The sequence below is a fragment of the Ascidia mentula genome, chromosome 5 (assembly GCF_947561715.1).
Source record: "Ascidia mentula chromosome 5, kaAscMent1.1, whole genome shotgun sequence".
NCBI classification, from domain to species: Eukaryota; Metazoa; Chordata; class Ascidiacea; order Phlebobranchia; family Ascidiidae; genus Ascidia; species Ascidia mentula.
The window spans coordinates 14,589,540-14,606,652 of NC_138570.1; the positions used below are offsets into that span (position 1 = coordinate 14,589,540).

A 17,113-nucleotide genomic window follows, 5' to 3' on the forward strand; every position below is an offset into this window, starting at 1 on the left:
CACGCACCGAATGAGGACGACATTCATGAAATGTCAATTTCCTTTGATCGTCAGCAGCCGCCAGTGTAACATCTGCTGCGATAAGGATATTTCAGTACGAGATGCCGTATACCACTAAAACACTCTTTTGTGGGGGCTGTGCTTTCTTGATAAGTGCAGACGGAAGTCCCAGCTTAATCCCAAACCACAACAATTAACTATTGCTGTGATTGCGAAAAAATATCGAAACTTTGACATGCGGGAAAATGCGCCATGTGAGTAAACGAGTAAAGACTAACTAATAAACTTTTTTACATTAATTAACGCAAACAAAATGAGCAAAAATCACCCCAAACAACATCATGAGTGACTCCAATTTATACCAACCGTCCGATTGAAAAACCCAACAGGACAGATTTTGGCGTCCGGCGGCAGTTTGCCTATAACCGTCTGCTTTAACCGAAACGTTGGTTTCGCTGTCAGAATCATCGTTTTTACAACACACACAAATGAATATTTAAAAATGAATAGTTCGTCGCAAGAACAGGTTTTACCTAACTGTGAGCAAAGGCGAATATGAACACTCGTTATGAACAACAACCTATATATAACGCACATGGAGGAGGCATACGTCTCACTGAAACATACTTAGAAAATAGTTGCAAAATGTAACACTATTACACGGAAAAAAACATTGACAACCATGTGAAAAACAATAGTCATGGCGTTAATCATTACCGGAGATGGTTGAAGTTAATCAGATTATACTAACATGGTTGATGAATCAATTCCTTGACTCAGCCAACACAATCCCCTGATCAGCCTTCCCAGGAATGACAAAATACAAAAATTACCAATGCCTCTTAAAGTTAATTGGACGTGACTTGGCAACCTCGGATTCCACCTATTTTCGTCCACCGGGTGAGCATTTATAATGTTTTATCAATTAACAAATTTATGGATCAGGAATATCGGAAAACACGGTTTTGCACAGGCAAAAGCCTGTGACCGCAGTAACGATGATAAACGATCTTAGTCCGACAAATTCCCACCTACTTTGACGGAACGTACGTGCTGTTTGGGTTTTAAATCAAAAGTGGTAGGAGAAACGTTTGCTTCATATTCCCGAAACAACATTGCGTGACATCCATCATCCTAAAGTACGAAGTACCATTCGATCGGATTCAAGCGAGAATGAGGTGGGTGGCACGAAACCGTGAGAAAAGGTGAAGTGAAAACGGTAACATTTGCACGGCCTTTGATATAATCCATATAGCCCCATCGGCGCCTATGTCGCGTTATTTCCCATGTTCGTCCATCACTCATGTAGTAGTTTGCGCAAAATTAAATGATTTGATTTGATAGAGTGAATACGACAGGGGCAGCGACCTGTCACCGGGCGTGATCTTTCCGGCGGACATGATGTGCGACACGCGATGAGGAAAACGCGGCAATGCCAAACGAAGCATCAGCAGGTGCATCGCCAGTGGCACAAGTAAACACACTGGCGGGTGGCGTGCGCTTAGGGACACTGCGTGATATTGATGTTTTATGGCAACCTGCTATGAAATGCTGAAGGGTGGGGACCTGGACGCCCACATTGGTGATAGCGTGCGGTAAACTTTAAATTCTGGGTTTGAATTGGGGCGGGCGCCTGGTGGAATGAAAACCTTGGCGCTTGTGGCACGCATTGTGGTTTATCTGTACACGCTATCTGTGCTGTATTGAATGGACATAGTACCGATGGCCATACGTGTGCGACCTTTGATTCGTCTTCAGTCACAAAGTTGCTCAGCTGGTTTGAATTGCCGTTTCAACCAATTTTATCAAAAAGGCAAAATGCGATGTCCATGGATAATACTGTTTTGCAGCACTTACACGCATCCAGTGAACTAATTGTTGCAAGGTTGTGTACTGTCCATCTTTTCATGAAGCATATCAACGATTATGGGTGGATCTACGAATGGTTAACACAAAATTGTTGATTTGGTGTATGTTAACAGCCATTCATTCCAAATGTTTGCAGTGGTAATTTGCAAAACCGCGTGTTTTGTTGCTACCAAAAGGCATGGAGGACCTTTTGCGTGTAAAGTTTCCTTTATGTCTTCTTCTACAGTAACTGTACCTATAAATGTGAACGCTACCGGCACTTTTTAACATATAAAATAGTGTCAACAGGACTTATTTGTATGATGACGAGCCTAATTTAACTGAATTTAGCCCAGCAAAAAAAACTTGATGGATAAGTTGTTTTGAGATATTGATATCAACACAGCCGCATCGTAACCGTGCAGCAATTTTTCGGTGACCTGCAAGTTTGTTATGATAACCGCAAATACAGTTTGTCACAATAACAATACAGATGAAATGCCAACGCGGTTGCCGACTCTAGAGCATAATCATTATATTTCGCAACATGTTTACAGTTCGCTTCATTGTAAAGCAATGATCCTTGCGGGTTGAATCTATACTTAGGCGTTATGATTCACTGTGGTTTTATAGTCACGTATGGATGTGCACGTTTTCAGGCCACCCTAAAGATATTACAATGGTAGAAGTGTAACCCTAAACTTCCCGAAAGGGCGAGGTCTTCGTTTACTTTGCTGTCAAACCCTCGACGGAGAAGGGACGCATTTTTCATTTTTCGTGGGCGTAGCCTTACGTACGTGACCACGTTGCGTGACGTACCTCGTGCTGGGTGTTTGGTGCGGATACGATTTTTATTTTAAACTCTTCCGAATGAAGGTAATTACGGCGAAGAGTAAAATTAAACATTTGCGGTAATGTGCATTATTCCCCTCACGTTGTTTCTTACACACACTGGTGATGCTGTTTAGCGAAATATGTTTGTCTTCTACGGAAACCAACAGTTTGTCTTCTACGGAAACCAACAATTTATTTTGGAAATGCGTGTTTTCTAAAATGTGTTCCGCATTGATTTTGTAACATATTTTGTGTACAAGATGCTTATCGAACTTGACAGGAATAATAAGAGACGGACGTTAACGTCATGTGATTGACAATTCAGACGTAGTGATACATCCAACCAAAATAAATATCTGCTGCTGCACCCAGTTTAAAACCTAATCTGTATGTTTACGAAGATCACGGCATTTTTTAGCCGAGTAGAAGTTCTGCCAAAACCCTGATAAAGATTAAAATTTGAAGATACTTGATCAAATCCAAAAAAAGGCGATTCAAAAATGTTGCCATAGGCCAACGTATATAACAGAGATTTTTCCTTAATTAAACACATTACCGACCACGGTTAACCGCAAAACACTTTCAAGTACCACCTGTTTGCCAATAAGTGTAATCGTAGACATTATTTAACATACGGCGCGGGTTCAACTACCTGATTGACCTGAATAAAACCTAAATAAATTTGAAAAGAAAATGTTTAATAAAATATGTGTTTACTTGTAGCCAAATAGAAATTAATGAGAACATTATTATATAATGCCTGGTAGCAAAATACTAAACATCCAAGAGAACTGTCCAGTTTTAAGTACTTCATGTTTTTTAGTAGTCGTGACGTTTGTTCGTCGTGACTTTACGAGCCATAATAAACGTTTCGAACCCTCTTGCATCCTAACCATTTTGCAGTGCTATTAGCTAAACTTCAACACTGGTTGTCATTTTCATCCCTACGTGTTCCAAAACGTCGGACCCTAGAAATTCTTTCGTGAAGCTTCCATGAAAATCCGTGATGTGGTAACTTTGTGATTCGTTCTGTGATTGCAGCGTTGTACTTGGAGAACAAATAAACAAAGAAATAAGTTGTCTCAACAATATTTATTTCGTGTAAGCTGCAGACAGATGGCCACTGTTTCGACCTAAAAGGTCTCATCAGTGCAGTTGATGTGACTTTCAGACGACTTTGCTGACCAAACGGCCAAGCAAAGACTTCCACTTTGTGGTGACTATACAATCACCGTCATCCGTTGGGTACCAAACTAGGTGCAACCTTACGGAGAAAACAAGGTGGAAACACTATGGCCAAACAAAGCTCAACCAATAGTGCCGTCAGGCTCCGTGTCACAATAATCACAAGATAAGCAAAGTGAAGCCAATAATATGAATTGTGTAAAATTGTGTAGATATTTATTTCGTTGTGTAGGCATACGCTGTCTGCATGAGCGTCTGGATTAAACCTATGAGCTACATGTCCAGTTTGCAGTTCAATATTCCCTTTAAATTTACACACATCGCTGGACGATGCACTACTTTCTCATGTCGAGCACACAGCGCCCACTATCGGTTACTGTATTTCTGAATCCAATTGTTTCAGTAAAAGTTTATTTCGATGTTGTAATTACTGAAGTATCGAAAACTTTATTTCCCATTTATTCTGCCAGCCTTTAAAGAAAATATTTGTTCAAAACATGCATCTCATGATAATTAGCAGATTACTGCCTTGCAGTATGCTTATTTGTAAAAGTATTAGTAGGAATGTGTACATATTTTGATCTGCACAGGAACAAGCTGCAAAATTGGCACAACAGCCTTATTAATTAAGCGCCAAACACCAAAGGTCGCAAAACTAACTCATCCAATATTGACACTGGCGGCGAGCTTTTCTCATGTACTCGACAGCACAGCAAACGTAACGCAACCATTCCTGTGGGCCGCAATGCAAGTATGTAATGGAAAGCTGCATCACGTAGGTTTGATAGAAATATTTACGGCATGCTGTCATCATCTTTGTATTCTGATCCGAATATACACGTGCAGTGTAGTAATACTTACTTTGTAGGGAAACTTTAAACAGTATTTATAAAGAGTTTGGTGTAGTGTTTGCAGGTCTGTGGCAAACTATGGGTTTGTATGTCAAAGTGCTGCACAAGGAGCAGCAAAGCGTTCAACTCGTGATGCGTGTTTGAGGAAAGCGAGAAAGCATCCCTAATACACGTTTTATTGCTGGCACACAAAAACCAACTAGAGATTTGTGTTTGTTGATGTCGTAAACCTGCGCGTTTCTTTCAATGTTTTGCCGCTAGTAAAACTTTGCGGTTTGGACTGTTTGTTTTGCTGGTGGTGACATGCAGTTTGAGTTTGTATCCATTGCTGTAGCGGTAGTACTGGGCCTAGACAGTCATATACACAGACAGTGACAGTAACCAGATTTTTCTTTAAAAGGATTGTGAAATAACGTAGGTTAGCGAGATTATAAAACATGTTGTAGCTTGAATTTGTGCTCTGACACCATAGGCAACTTGTCGTAATTTGGTGTAAGGCTAGTAACAAAATTGCCTATTTCTTAATCGCCTTTTTTCATATGTAGTCAAACCGTGCAAACTTTGCGGTGCGGTTGAACTTATTTAACAAAGTATGACGGCTCACAGAGGGTATACGAGAAGATACAGCGACGCACAGCTGATACCTGAAGTGGCAAAAGGTACCCCTAATTCCCCAATTCTATGTTTGTGATTGAAGGTGTTTTTCGTTGTATGCCAACATAACATAAACATAAATGTAAAAAGGAGGCTTAATCTCACACATGAATATGTTTTACGTTTTTCAGAACTTGCGTTTGAACATGAACCAAGAAGACGGGTATCGATAGCTACCATATACGACCCGAAGAAAAATATCCAGGTATGGAGAGACTGATATTCCCTGTGGTTTAAATCCCAGCAAATGTTGAAATCTGTTCTATCTTTTAAGAAGTATCTGAGGCTTAGTTTATATTTAACGGTGAAGAAGCAAAAAACAAAAGCTGATTATAATACTTTTAGTTGCATTTCGGTAACAGGAAAATGACAATGCAAGATAAGGCTAGTTAATAATGAAATGTTAGCAAAATCAAATCTAATTGTAGGCGTGGGATTTGTCCATACTGACACATTTCAACATACCAACTGTTGGGCTAAAAATGAACGCTTTGCAAACAAAGTGGTTTCTTTTTATGACAACGTTAATCCTAGGTGTAGCAAAACCATACAAAACGCCAGTTAAACTGCCATCGTCGTTAACATGACGACCAGTTGGTGTTTGAGGTTCTTGTTTGAATGGATGGAGAGTGTAACGGTACAGGCGGACGTTCATGTAGTCTTGGTGTTTTGTGGAACCGCAGTCGTTCAAGTTTGCAGCCTGCATACATTGAAAAGAAATAATAACCTGTCGCAAACATCACATTATTGTAACTTATCAGTTTCACCTTTGACAATTTCTGTAACAAATCATGTTGCAAAAAGTTTTCAATTATTGTATGTATATTTAGCTCATACTGATGTTGCATTTACACTTCGCTATTCTATGAGTTTTGGCGATACTGCCTAGGGTGGGCGAAACATATATACTAGTTGAGAACCTTGTGATACAAACGACCTTGCATTTATTTCAGAAGTTGTATCTATTACAAATTTTTTGTTGGCCCTAAAGATATCAAGATATTTTAGTAATATAAACTCTCATCAGTTTCAGGTTTGTTTCGTAAATTGCAAATGTTATGTGCAAGACACAATTAATTTAACAGTGTAGTTGTTCGAAACCTTACACAGTTACTTTCAGTCGCTAGATGGCAGCCAAGGTCGGTTCATGTGGCAAACATCGTTGGATAAACCCGAAGCCTCTACGTTCATAGTTAACAACCCGAGTACGTGGAAAGCACCCAGCAGTCCGACTAACGAAAAACAAAGAGGTACAAAAGGTAAAAGCGGCTTTTAATTTGTTGATACCAATCAATTTTTTAATTTTGACAAACATGTACATTGAAGACGTTGGCATGCTCTTTGCCAAAATGTGAGCTGTTGTATTTTATCACCAAATGTATGTTGTGATGTTTTTTACAGACTTGGGTAAGGTTACCCTAGCAACAAGAAAACTGGAAAGTGTCCCCGAAACATCTACTGAAAAGAAACCTGTGCAACGTGAAATACCTAGTTGGAAAAAGGACTTGTTTGACAAAGCTTCAAAAATGGCAAATTCTTCATAGTTTTTTTTCAATTATTGCTTTGAGTTTGTTGAAAAATTACGGCGAATTCATTACTATTATTTCTGATAAATTCTATTCACAGGGATAGGCAAACTTGAATTAATATTTCACATGATTTGCCTTAAGTTTTATGCGATTACTTTAAAAACAGGCCTTTTAATCACCGAAGAGCTATTTATGTAACTAAAGGGAACCTTAGGTTTTTGTTTTGCTACTCGTTATCCACTTAAAGCCAAATGACTAAATCTAAATCTACCAACGCTTGGCAACGAAAATCTAGCTGAACAATCACGATTAGGTTAATTAACGTGTTTTTAAGAAGGTGTTAACAAAACCGTATGACGTAAATCAAAATGTTTTGGAAAAGTAGTAACATTTCACAAACGTGTTTGTTACGTTCCAATGCATTATTATTACATGAATGGTATTTGTTTACACCATTCTTGAACACATTATTTTTTACAACATTAAAACTCATTTAAAAACGTTCCATAATCTCTTTTTTTGCTGAAAGATAGACTTGACTGTAATCATTCATCTCTATATGTTCTGAGGTCGATAACCTAAGGCTCCGGAGCCGCATACACATTATTCATCTTTCTGTTCTGACTGAATGGAGACAGCAGGCTTATTATTTAGAGAGAAAACAATAATGGAACAAATTATCAACACACTTTTGTAGGTACCTAAATATTGTGTGGGTTTAAAATGGCTTCGGTGCTGATAACACATGGTATAACTAAGATCGGTTTGTTCAATGTATCTTAAATGGTCAAAATAACTTACTTAGGCTATGCGGCTCTGGAGTAAGTTTAAGTTCAGTGCAAATAAGATTAAATTGTCTCCTTGAATGCTGAAGGTTTCCGACCTCTGCTCAAGTTAGATGGTTGCTTATTTGCGGTGTAGCCTACATGCGTGCGGCAGCAATTACCGCAACCCACAATAAACGTGCTTTAAACTTCGTCTTCTTGCCAACGTTGGCTTTCCAAACGTCATTAACCAAAATATTGCTGAACTTTTAATGTTGTCCATTTTTTAATTGTTCATTACTTGTTGTATTGTGTGTAAAACTTCAAAATCTGTACCATGTCTCGAATATCAGTTTCAATTTGAATACATTCTCTGTTCACTTGGACTGTCCTTTGCAAAGCAGACAAGACTTGAAGTCAGATTCATTAAAATTAATAATGACACCATGTGTGAACTGAACTACAGTATATGCAAGTTGGCAAGGGTCCTTGTTATGAGCAGAAAGTAATAAATATTTCAAAGCATCAAGAAGGTCTTGAGCGCTGCGCTGCAACAATAATTTGCTACCAAATTCGATACATTTTTTTGGTAATTTAATTCCAAACCACACGGGAATTCGAACATTGGCGTAACCAAAAAGAAGCCAAAGGGGTCATGGCCACCCCAAATATATTTGTCAAACATTCGTCCCAAGTTTTACAAAAAGTTTCCCTAATGCCCCTCACATTAGGGATTTATAACCATATTAAAACGACCTAGGTGACAGTAAACCAATTTAATCTTCTGTTTTTCGCATAAGAATTATTTTTCATAGACCTTTAACATATGTTTGTGCCAAAAAGATGATATAGCAACTAAAACGCTTAAAATTTTCGGGAAAAATTTATTTCGCTGAAAGGTTTTCTGTACACGTATGTGTTTGCTAACAACTATTATTAGACAGAGAGTAGTTTTCAGGGAAAACATTACTTAGTCTCCATGTTCACCCCTAGAAATAAATAATTTACTTGCAGTCATCCCTCATGATCCAGTGAGATAAAGACTGGAAGCGCAGTTCTTCTATTTCTTATAAACGTATGACCTACACGTCGAAGCTGTAAAGTAAATAAACGCTGGTTTTTAATTAAAAATTCATAAAAAAAACATCCATCAATTCAAAGTTTGAGTCTGATCTCCTGCAAATAAGAACGCCACGATGATCAGATTTCAACAGGTATGCGTCTAATTAGTTTCTTCTGATGAAGTAAACTTTTTAACGGGTTTAAGTTTTGCCGAGGTTGCCATTGATATGTGTTTGCATAGTTTAACTTGGCCTATGTTGTCCTTACAATTGGTATTTGGAAGGATGTATAATACCAATAGCATATAACTAATTGTTTGCCTTCGGGGCATATTAGCTGACATTATTTTGTGTTTTTAAATATATTGTGTTTCTCCGGCCCATGGTGATTAGATCAATCTGCCCCGTCCTTTTTTTCAGGACAAAACATCAAATTCATTAACAGGTCATCGGATTTATCTTCTCAAACCGTATTAAAAAATGGAACGCTTCGATTGTCGCAAGGCAATTGTGACGTTGGCCTTTTTCGTGTTGTACGTCTGTCTGCACCGTCGCAGCGTGCAATTCTGCGACGCAAGGTAGAATGTTCGTGGAGCAGACAGTTGCGCTTGGCTGTTAGCGCAAGAATCGTGTGGTTAGCAAGCATAGGAGGTTTCGGTGTATGTGTGACTGTACAGTTTACGGTGTGTGTATGCTTCATATCCAGTGCAAAATTAAAGTTTTGACCAAAATCAACAACTGAGCATAGGTTATGGCAGTGATAAAATGCTTTTAGCCCATTTTTTGATGTGGTTTGACGTATTGTTCTGAACGAATTTCTTGTAAAACGCGTGTTTGGGCATTTATGTGATAAATAGTCTATAATTTAACTAGTGGTGAGGAAATATACCGTGTGGCCCAATATTCGTTTATACACAGGCCACAATTGTTTTCCATATATCAGTGGATAAAATTTTATTTAGTAATATCGCCGATTTTGAGGGCTAATATTATTTAAGTCGGGATAAAACACGGTTTGTTTGTTGGTTTGTCGCCTTGACTGCCCAAATACACCGTAAACAAAACTTTTAATAATCAGAATGTGGTGCAGACAAGCACGTTAGATGAGTACACTCATAAGCACGCAATTCCAAAATACACACATTTCTATTTTCCAAGGAACAGCTCTTCAAATTAAGCAGAAATCCTTGAAATAAGCACGGTATGGCAGCCTTGTTTGTACAGGAGCTATTTGTATTGTACATGGACAGTATATCGATTGTGTTGATTGATGCGGGCTGTTTAATCCTAGCCGGATAATAAGGTTGCCATGTCGTGAAAGGGTGAACAAAGCAAAATGAGCCGCTAAACTTTACCAAGTTACTCTGCAGATTCTTGTGTGCGTGTTTTCGGATTAAGTCAAGCATGAAACCGCCAATAACTGAATGGAACGGGCTGTGCTTTGTGTTTTGCTTTTGGCTAATATTAGCACCACTAGTTAGTGCAGCAATGTATACTTGCCCAAGCGCGTGCAAGTGCAATCCGTCAGATAATTTCAACTCAACCAATTTTCACCTATTTCGAAGAAAGGACACCTTTTTCATGATGATGGTCTTTTGTGAAAGGTAGGTCGCAAATGGAAAGAAATTGTTGTATGTTAGTTAGGGGTAAAATTTCAGCGAAGAGCAAGACCAATTGATTATTTACGCTTGCCAGTTCAAATTAAAGTTTAATGTAGGGCTCCTTGTCGGTTTACATGTTGCGAAAGGCCACAATGTCGGTAGTGGGAAATAAGATGAGTCATCTTTCGGACGCTTGCTTCAAGAAAAACTCATTTGCCCACAAGCGTATTGCTTTTAAAACGTGAACGAAATAGAATCGTTCTCAGATTAACGAACTGTTTGGCCTCGTCAGGTGTACAAAGGTATATGTGGAATCAATTTTTATTTTCCACTCAATATTTTCAATCCGAATTCATTAGGTAGCGGTGTATGAAAATCGTTGAAGGATAATATAGTTTAGAGGACTTCGATAAGGCAAATTCAATGGAAGATATTATTATAGGGAAGGAAAAATTCACTCGATATATGTAGCTTACCATTTTATTAAAAGCCAATAAACTTTAGGGGGATTCTGTACAAAAATGTCGTATAAAACAAAAAATGCTATAGACCACACCTAAGCATTTCCATGGGACTTTTTTTTTATTAAACCTGGGCAATATTTTGCTATTCATTAGACAGGACTTGACCAAGGTTCCGTCAGAAATGCCGCCAGGAATTTCGCGGTTGCATTTGTCGCACAACAAAATCGTTAGCTTGAACGCAAGAACCTTCGAGAACGTTACGTCGGTTACGGCCCTGGTTCTGGCCGACAATCTCATTTCCAGGTGAGCGCAAAATTTCAGCGATACAGTTTATGTTTGCTGGGCACGAAATAACGTGTATTTTATTATGTTGTTTCTACTATTTAGTAAATAGGTAAGATACGATGCATTTAAACCTGTAACCAGCCTTTTTATTTCCACCGGGATACTGCATGTCGAATTGTTAGGGATACAAGCATAACTGTACATTTTACAGAACTATTATCTCTGGTAGATACTTCATATACGAGGTCATATGTATCAGTGATGCAAGAATTGCGTTGATTCGCCTGAGGGTGTTTTCAAAACAATGCATTTGTTGCGAATGGCAACACACATATATCATTCGTAACCAAGCACCAAGTTTGCTTCATGAGCTAAACTCGCCGCGCTTGATTCTACGTCAGAATTCAGCCTGTTTGTTTCATTTTGCAGTTTTAAATGTTACCAGAACAATTTTGTGTCCACGTTTCTTATTTAAATAAAATGAATAAAACGCGTGGACACAAAGTTGCTCAGGTAACATTTAAAATTGAAATTGAAGGTTAACTTGTGTCATGCGAACGTAGTGTTGCTAGTTAGGTGGATTTCATGTAGTAAAACAATTCATTGTTTAATTTTGCAGGATTGATAACGACACGTTTCACTCCCTTTACGACCTGGAATACTTGGATCTGAGCGACAACCTCATGCGAACTATTCCCGAACTTATGCTGTGTCTGTGGAAATCCTGGAAACCGCCTGGAGTGAAATCCGATCAAGATTTAAACTCAGTGGAGGATATTCAGTGTCCAATCTCACCCGTCAGGAAAAGAATTCTTTCCCTTGACTTAAGTGGAAACAAGTGGCATTGCACATGCTACTTGCAACAAATGATCAAAGCTTATTCATGTCTTCGCAACTACAACGAGGTCTGCGTGAGGTGGGTACTGTATGTTTTGGGGTTTTAATAACTAGGAGAACAACCCATTGTGTTTGATTTGGTGCGACTATGTATTGTGGTCAATTGCAGGCACGTTGGAATGGTAGAGGTTAATTTGCTTAAAACCCGACGTGGCTTTAAAACAAAACTCATAGCATAGCATTACAAAACCAACATCCCGCACTGTATTACCATACCAAAGTCAAACCCAAAACTGTGAGACAAAACAACTAAAATAAACTATGGACAGAAAAAGGGTTGTAAGATTGCTCACAAGCTGCCTGACAGTATTTCGAAGTCATGAATCTACTATACAAAGAAAAGCAGAGAACGTGTAATAATATTGTGGAAAGCAATATGTAATTATCACCTTGCAACAACGGGTAACAATCGTTACAGATTGCAAGAAACCGTTGCTAAGATGCTCAAATCACTATTTTATTTATGTTGTGTAAATAATTGATGTAGCTGCATTACAAATTCGAATCACTTGGAATTTGAATCAAAGTTTGCTTCCAAAAATTCAAAACCTAATTAAATGAGGCTGCACGGATTGAGTAATTTTTTGTAAATAATTACTAATTGTTTGTTGAGATATCAGATCGAATAAGCGTGACGGTTTGTCAGGGCAGAGCTGTTTACGTAAAGTGACAAAAAATACGGTAAAAAGAGCCATGCCGTGGTAAAATTTATTGTGATTACAGATTTATTTGATTAAGCTTTGTCGGTTCCATTATAGTTTTAATCAACTTGTTTCCTGTTCAAGGGCTTCTGATACAACAAAGATTTTTTATCAAAATAACTATGATAAGATTTTTTTATCGATTGAAATTTTATCGATTGAAATGTAAACCGGTATTGATATCTGATTATTATTATTATCAACACTCCTATTCAGGAGGCTGCTGTTCGTTCGCCAACAGCTTCCTATTGATTTTTTTGATCCACGACGTTTTCTTTGTATAGGGTTCGCCAACCTTCACCTGCCACTAATTTTTTGGCAACGCCTTTCCCCCAAAATTAAGGCAATTAACTGATTTGATTTATGCGTCTGCAGGGAGCGTGACTTTTATTTTTGAAATTTGAAAACGTAAAGAAAATGCATTTATTTCTTATTGCCTATTTAGTTAATTTTTTTATTGTAGTTTTTACCATAACATGTATGCTAAATATTACTAAAATGTTACTACACATATGTAGCATAAATTTTATAGGCTACAACAATGTGGATAAATCTGGTCATTGCTGACAACCATTTTAAAAATTGAAATTATTCATTGAATATTAGCGTACAAGGAAACCACACCGCAGAGTAGTGGTATGCATATAAGTATCTGCATCCCGCAATGCAGCTGCGCGTGTTCGCAATTAGTTAACTTTTCAATTGAGCAGTCACGGCGCAGTGTACTCAATACCAGAGACGTTTTCATTTGGGTCTCGTGAGGTTAGAGTTCGAACGTGGAACTTCTTGGCATAGTAATTGCATAATGGAGGCACGCGCGCGTATTAGTCCCTTGTGTGTGGCACGTTAATTTGATGTACGTCAGTTCGGTATCATAGGCTACGTTTAGTTGTATTGAAAAAAACAAAACATCACGTAGTATGGTGCTCTTTTGGGGGAATGATGAAAACATTCTTTGCACACTCTGGCAAACATGTGCCTTTTTAGCTTTAGTCAAATGTATCGATGGTATGATACTAACTATATAAAAACGAAACAGCCTGAGTCAAGTTTAAAGCAGAATTGGAATCAGGCCTAAGATACCTGAAAATTTTGGAAGTGTGAATATGGCTAAGGCATAGTATATGTCAGCCGGAAAGCCCTGTCGGCTTTGGTTTAAAGGGGGTTACGACTTTGAACTTGATCTTTGCAAATTTTACATCCAGATTTCTTCCCGTCGCTGAAGATCCTTCGGCCATTGGCTATTGTACCAGCCCACTCAACATCAAGAATATACCACTTAATAGGTAGATATTCTCTTTTTATGAATGTGAATATTACAACACGTGAAACATGAAATAAGAAAATCAATTTCGTACTGAGCGCGTGTACTTTTGTTTGGCGTGAATTGATTTTTCTGTTATATCCACAAGGTTGCGCGCAGAAGAAATCCCGGAATTCCCGCGCGCGCAGATGGTCAATCTGTGTCTTAAACGGAGCTCACACGTGGACGTTGTACTTTTAGTGGTCATGTTCACGTGGATGGGAATAACTATGGGATGTGTGATGCATTTTGTGGCTTGGAACAATCGTGAAGTAGAGAGGCACAAATCGTACATAGCAGGACTCGACAAGGTGGATTGTTAAAAAGGATATTGGGATTGCCCATATATTCAATATAATATCTGAAAAAGCAATACAATATCTCTACTTTAACTTGTAATCCCATACGCGATCACAAACTTGGGCCAAAATAATATATGCTTGTTACTTACTGCAGACTGCGCCGAAAGGCCCTCCTGCTCCTCCTCCCCAAGCTCTTCCGTCACCACCGCTCAGCAGGAAGTGTCGGGGATTCCCCGAGGAAAGGCGAAACCCGGATATAGCAATCAACGGCAACATAGTGGAGAGATCGGGTAGAGTATTGCACTATGAACACTTCGGAGGTATGAAAGCTTGTGGTAAAAGTACTAAACGTGACACCTGATATCGCAGAACGCCCAGATGTAAAACGGTTCATGAAGCAAACCAGCATTTCCCCGCAAGCTTCTCCTGTTTGGAAACCACGCTCCTACAGACAACAGACCTACCCTGCTTCGAAACGCTCAGCACAATACAGCCCTCGGACGCCACCTGGCGGCACTGAAATATTCAAGAGATAGCGCTTGTTTTCCACCTAGCGACGAGCTCTTCACAAAGTGCGCTTTATTGTCTATACGTGACTTGTGTCTCGTTTCTTATCGAACGTGTGCGTGGCGCTGCAATCGTGCAGATCTTCTTTCGTTTTGACCTTTGACCTCTCGTTTATGACGTTTTGATCCAGGTTTCTCAACTCGTCTGCTTTCGTGGACGCCCTGGACAATGAAAATTTCGATCTCTTTTTGGAGGCTCCCCAATGAAAAATTAACTTTACTGCTGTTCGGAAAATTTCTGTGGATCCCCTCGTTAGGTCGATGTTGACCCTTATAGGCCCCCGGTTGAGAAACCTTGTCTTATTGCGACCATTATGGTTGTTCATGAACCGCCACCATTTCTGTTTACTTCAATCATGTCAATTTGGTTATGTTTGTTATCCTGTGTTAGTAAACCTGGGCGTGGGATTTTCTCCAATGCTGACGATACGCCTCCCATTAAAACGAGACTACGTTGTAATAACCATTTGTTTATACTCAACAGATTCTTAAATTGTTTGTTTTTGACAATAAAAAAATGCTTTGATAATGACAATGTTACTAAATGTATTTTACTATACTTAAAAGTAAACGTATTAAGCCTGTGGTTCCAAACTGTTGAATACCAAGTTTCATTTTATTGTCGTAGGCTACAAATACGTACAAATCGTCACACTATATTGTAAAGATTGTAAAGAACAGTTGAGTATCACCGAAGTCCTTATCCGACACTTACATGGTCTTGAGGAAGTTTGCAACCTGCCAATAATAAATAACATGACAACCGTACTTGTGGCCGCATTGTTGACGTCATGTTCTACGTCAACCTATTAAACATACGTCTAAACACGTTATAACAGTTTCGAGGTTGATAGGAAGACTGTGAAACATCGTGTTTAAACAACTTGTGCCGTCAAGTAAACTGAGGACGAGTGATTGAATGCGGAAGGATGTGACATCTATGGCAAACCGCCAGGATAGTTTCTGCTTGTGTTTCACTCAAATACAACCGATACTAACTTATACCATATGTCGGTGATTGTTTGATAACAATACCCTTTCGTTGGATACAACTTCCACAAATGTCAGGTGAACATTTTTTCCTAAGGTAAAAACTATTATTTTGAATGCGGAATTTTGTTACCCCGTCATCTCATAAAGCCATAAAAATGTCCGAAGCCACCATCCGTAAAATCGCACATTTCAAACTAAATTTTGAACATACCTTGTTTCCCTCCTATAGTGTTTTGATAGCGTGTAAACACTATAAAACCATGCATGATACAAGGACTTTGAGGAAGTATGAAGAAACGGAAGTCGTGTGTGCCACTAACCATGTTACACCGAAACTTTAGGTCACATGGGAAATTTTCTTCGTTAATTGGTATCTCGATTAATTGATGCAAATTCCTGAAGGTGCAAGAGCAACATAAATTACAGGCAAAAGTATGCTTCGTCAGAGGTGTGTCACTTTAAGCGCAACCCCCATATCCACGCGTCAATGAGCAAGCCCGGCAAAAATGTGACGTCATACGCCGCGGTTGCTGTGATGTGTGAAGAAACAAGCTTTGACTGACGCAATTCCCTCACGCGCAGTCCCGCCAAATAAACTCTGGGCGCGTGATTAATTCCCAAGCCATGTGATGGGTCTTGGGTCAAAGACGGAAATTTCGGTGAAATATTGATTTTAGTTGCACTGATTTTGTTTAACGATGGGCGTCAAAAACTGTGATCATTTCTGCTTCACGCGTAAATAGATTTAGAAAAAAGTTTTTGGCTAATAAAACAATTGATCTTATTTTACTTTGACCGAAAAACATGTCAGGCTGACCAAATAAAACTTTATTATGTCAGTGACGACAAATAGATTCAAGAAAAATTAGAAAGGAAACCAATACGGCTTTGTGGAAGTGCAATTCTACAAACATACCAAGCAAAAAATACAGCCCAGAACAATTTGGCCAAACAAGAGCATACGTTCTGCTGGAGAACAAATGTACTGGTGACGTCATAAAGGCGTTTGTTTGGTATCAATTGCGTGGTATGAATTGGTCTTGTTGTCTTGGACAACAATGGAATCGACTGGTGGGCCTTCGTGATCGATGAAACTTATTGTTTTCAGTTTTTCAAAGAAAACTAGACAAGAAAAAATATAAATTGTGTATTGGCTTAAGATTTAAGTGCAAGGGTAATAGTTTGCATATTCACTGAACTTATTAGTCAATGTATTTGTTTTACCCATTGCCGAGTTTCTAGGCTGTCGTACAAGGCGACACAACAACAAACGCA

General features: G+C 38.7%; 2 protein-coding genes across 2 annotated transcripts; both read left to right on the forward strand.

Annotated features, from left to right (window-relative positions):
- Positions 1-5,263: 5,263 nt before the first annotated feature.
- On the forward strand, positions 5,264-6,916 carry LOC145902997 (uncharacterized). The gene is made up of 4 exons (XM_082991089.1): positions 5,264-5,377; positions 5,504-5,577; positions 6,493-6,631; positions 6,774-6,916. Exons 1-4 carry the CDS (start codon positions 5,311-5,313, stop codon positions 6,914-6,916), a joined length of 423 nt encoding a protein of 140 aa, XP_082847215.1. The 5' UTR covers positions 5,264-5,310.
- Positions 6,917-10,100: 3,184 nt separating this feature from the next.
- LOC145903325 (leucine-rich repeat-containing protein 3B-like) lies at positions 10,101-15,546 on the forward strand. The gene is made up of 7 exons (XM_082991399.1): positions 10,101-10,330; positions 10,945-11,094; positions 11,696-11,992; positions 13,880-13,960; positions 14,087-14,288; positions 14,434-14,569; positions 14,649-15,546. The coding sequence occupies exons 1-7, from the start codon at positions 10,131-10,133 to the stop codon at positions 14,813-14,815; spliced, it is 1,233 nt and encodes a 410-aa protein (XP_082847525.1). The 5' UTR covers positions 10,101-10,130; the 3' UTR covers positions 14,816-15,546.
- Positions 15,547-17,113: the final 1,567 nt, after the last annotated feature.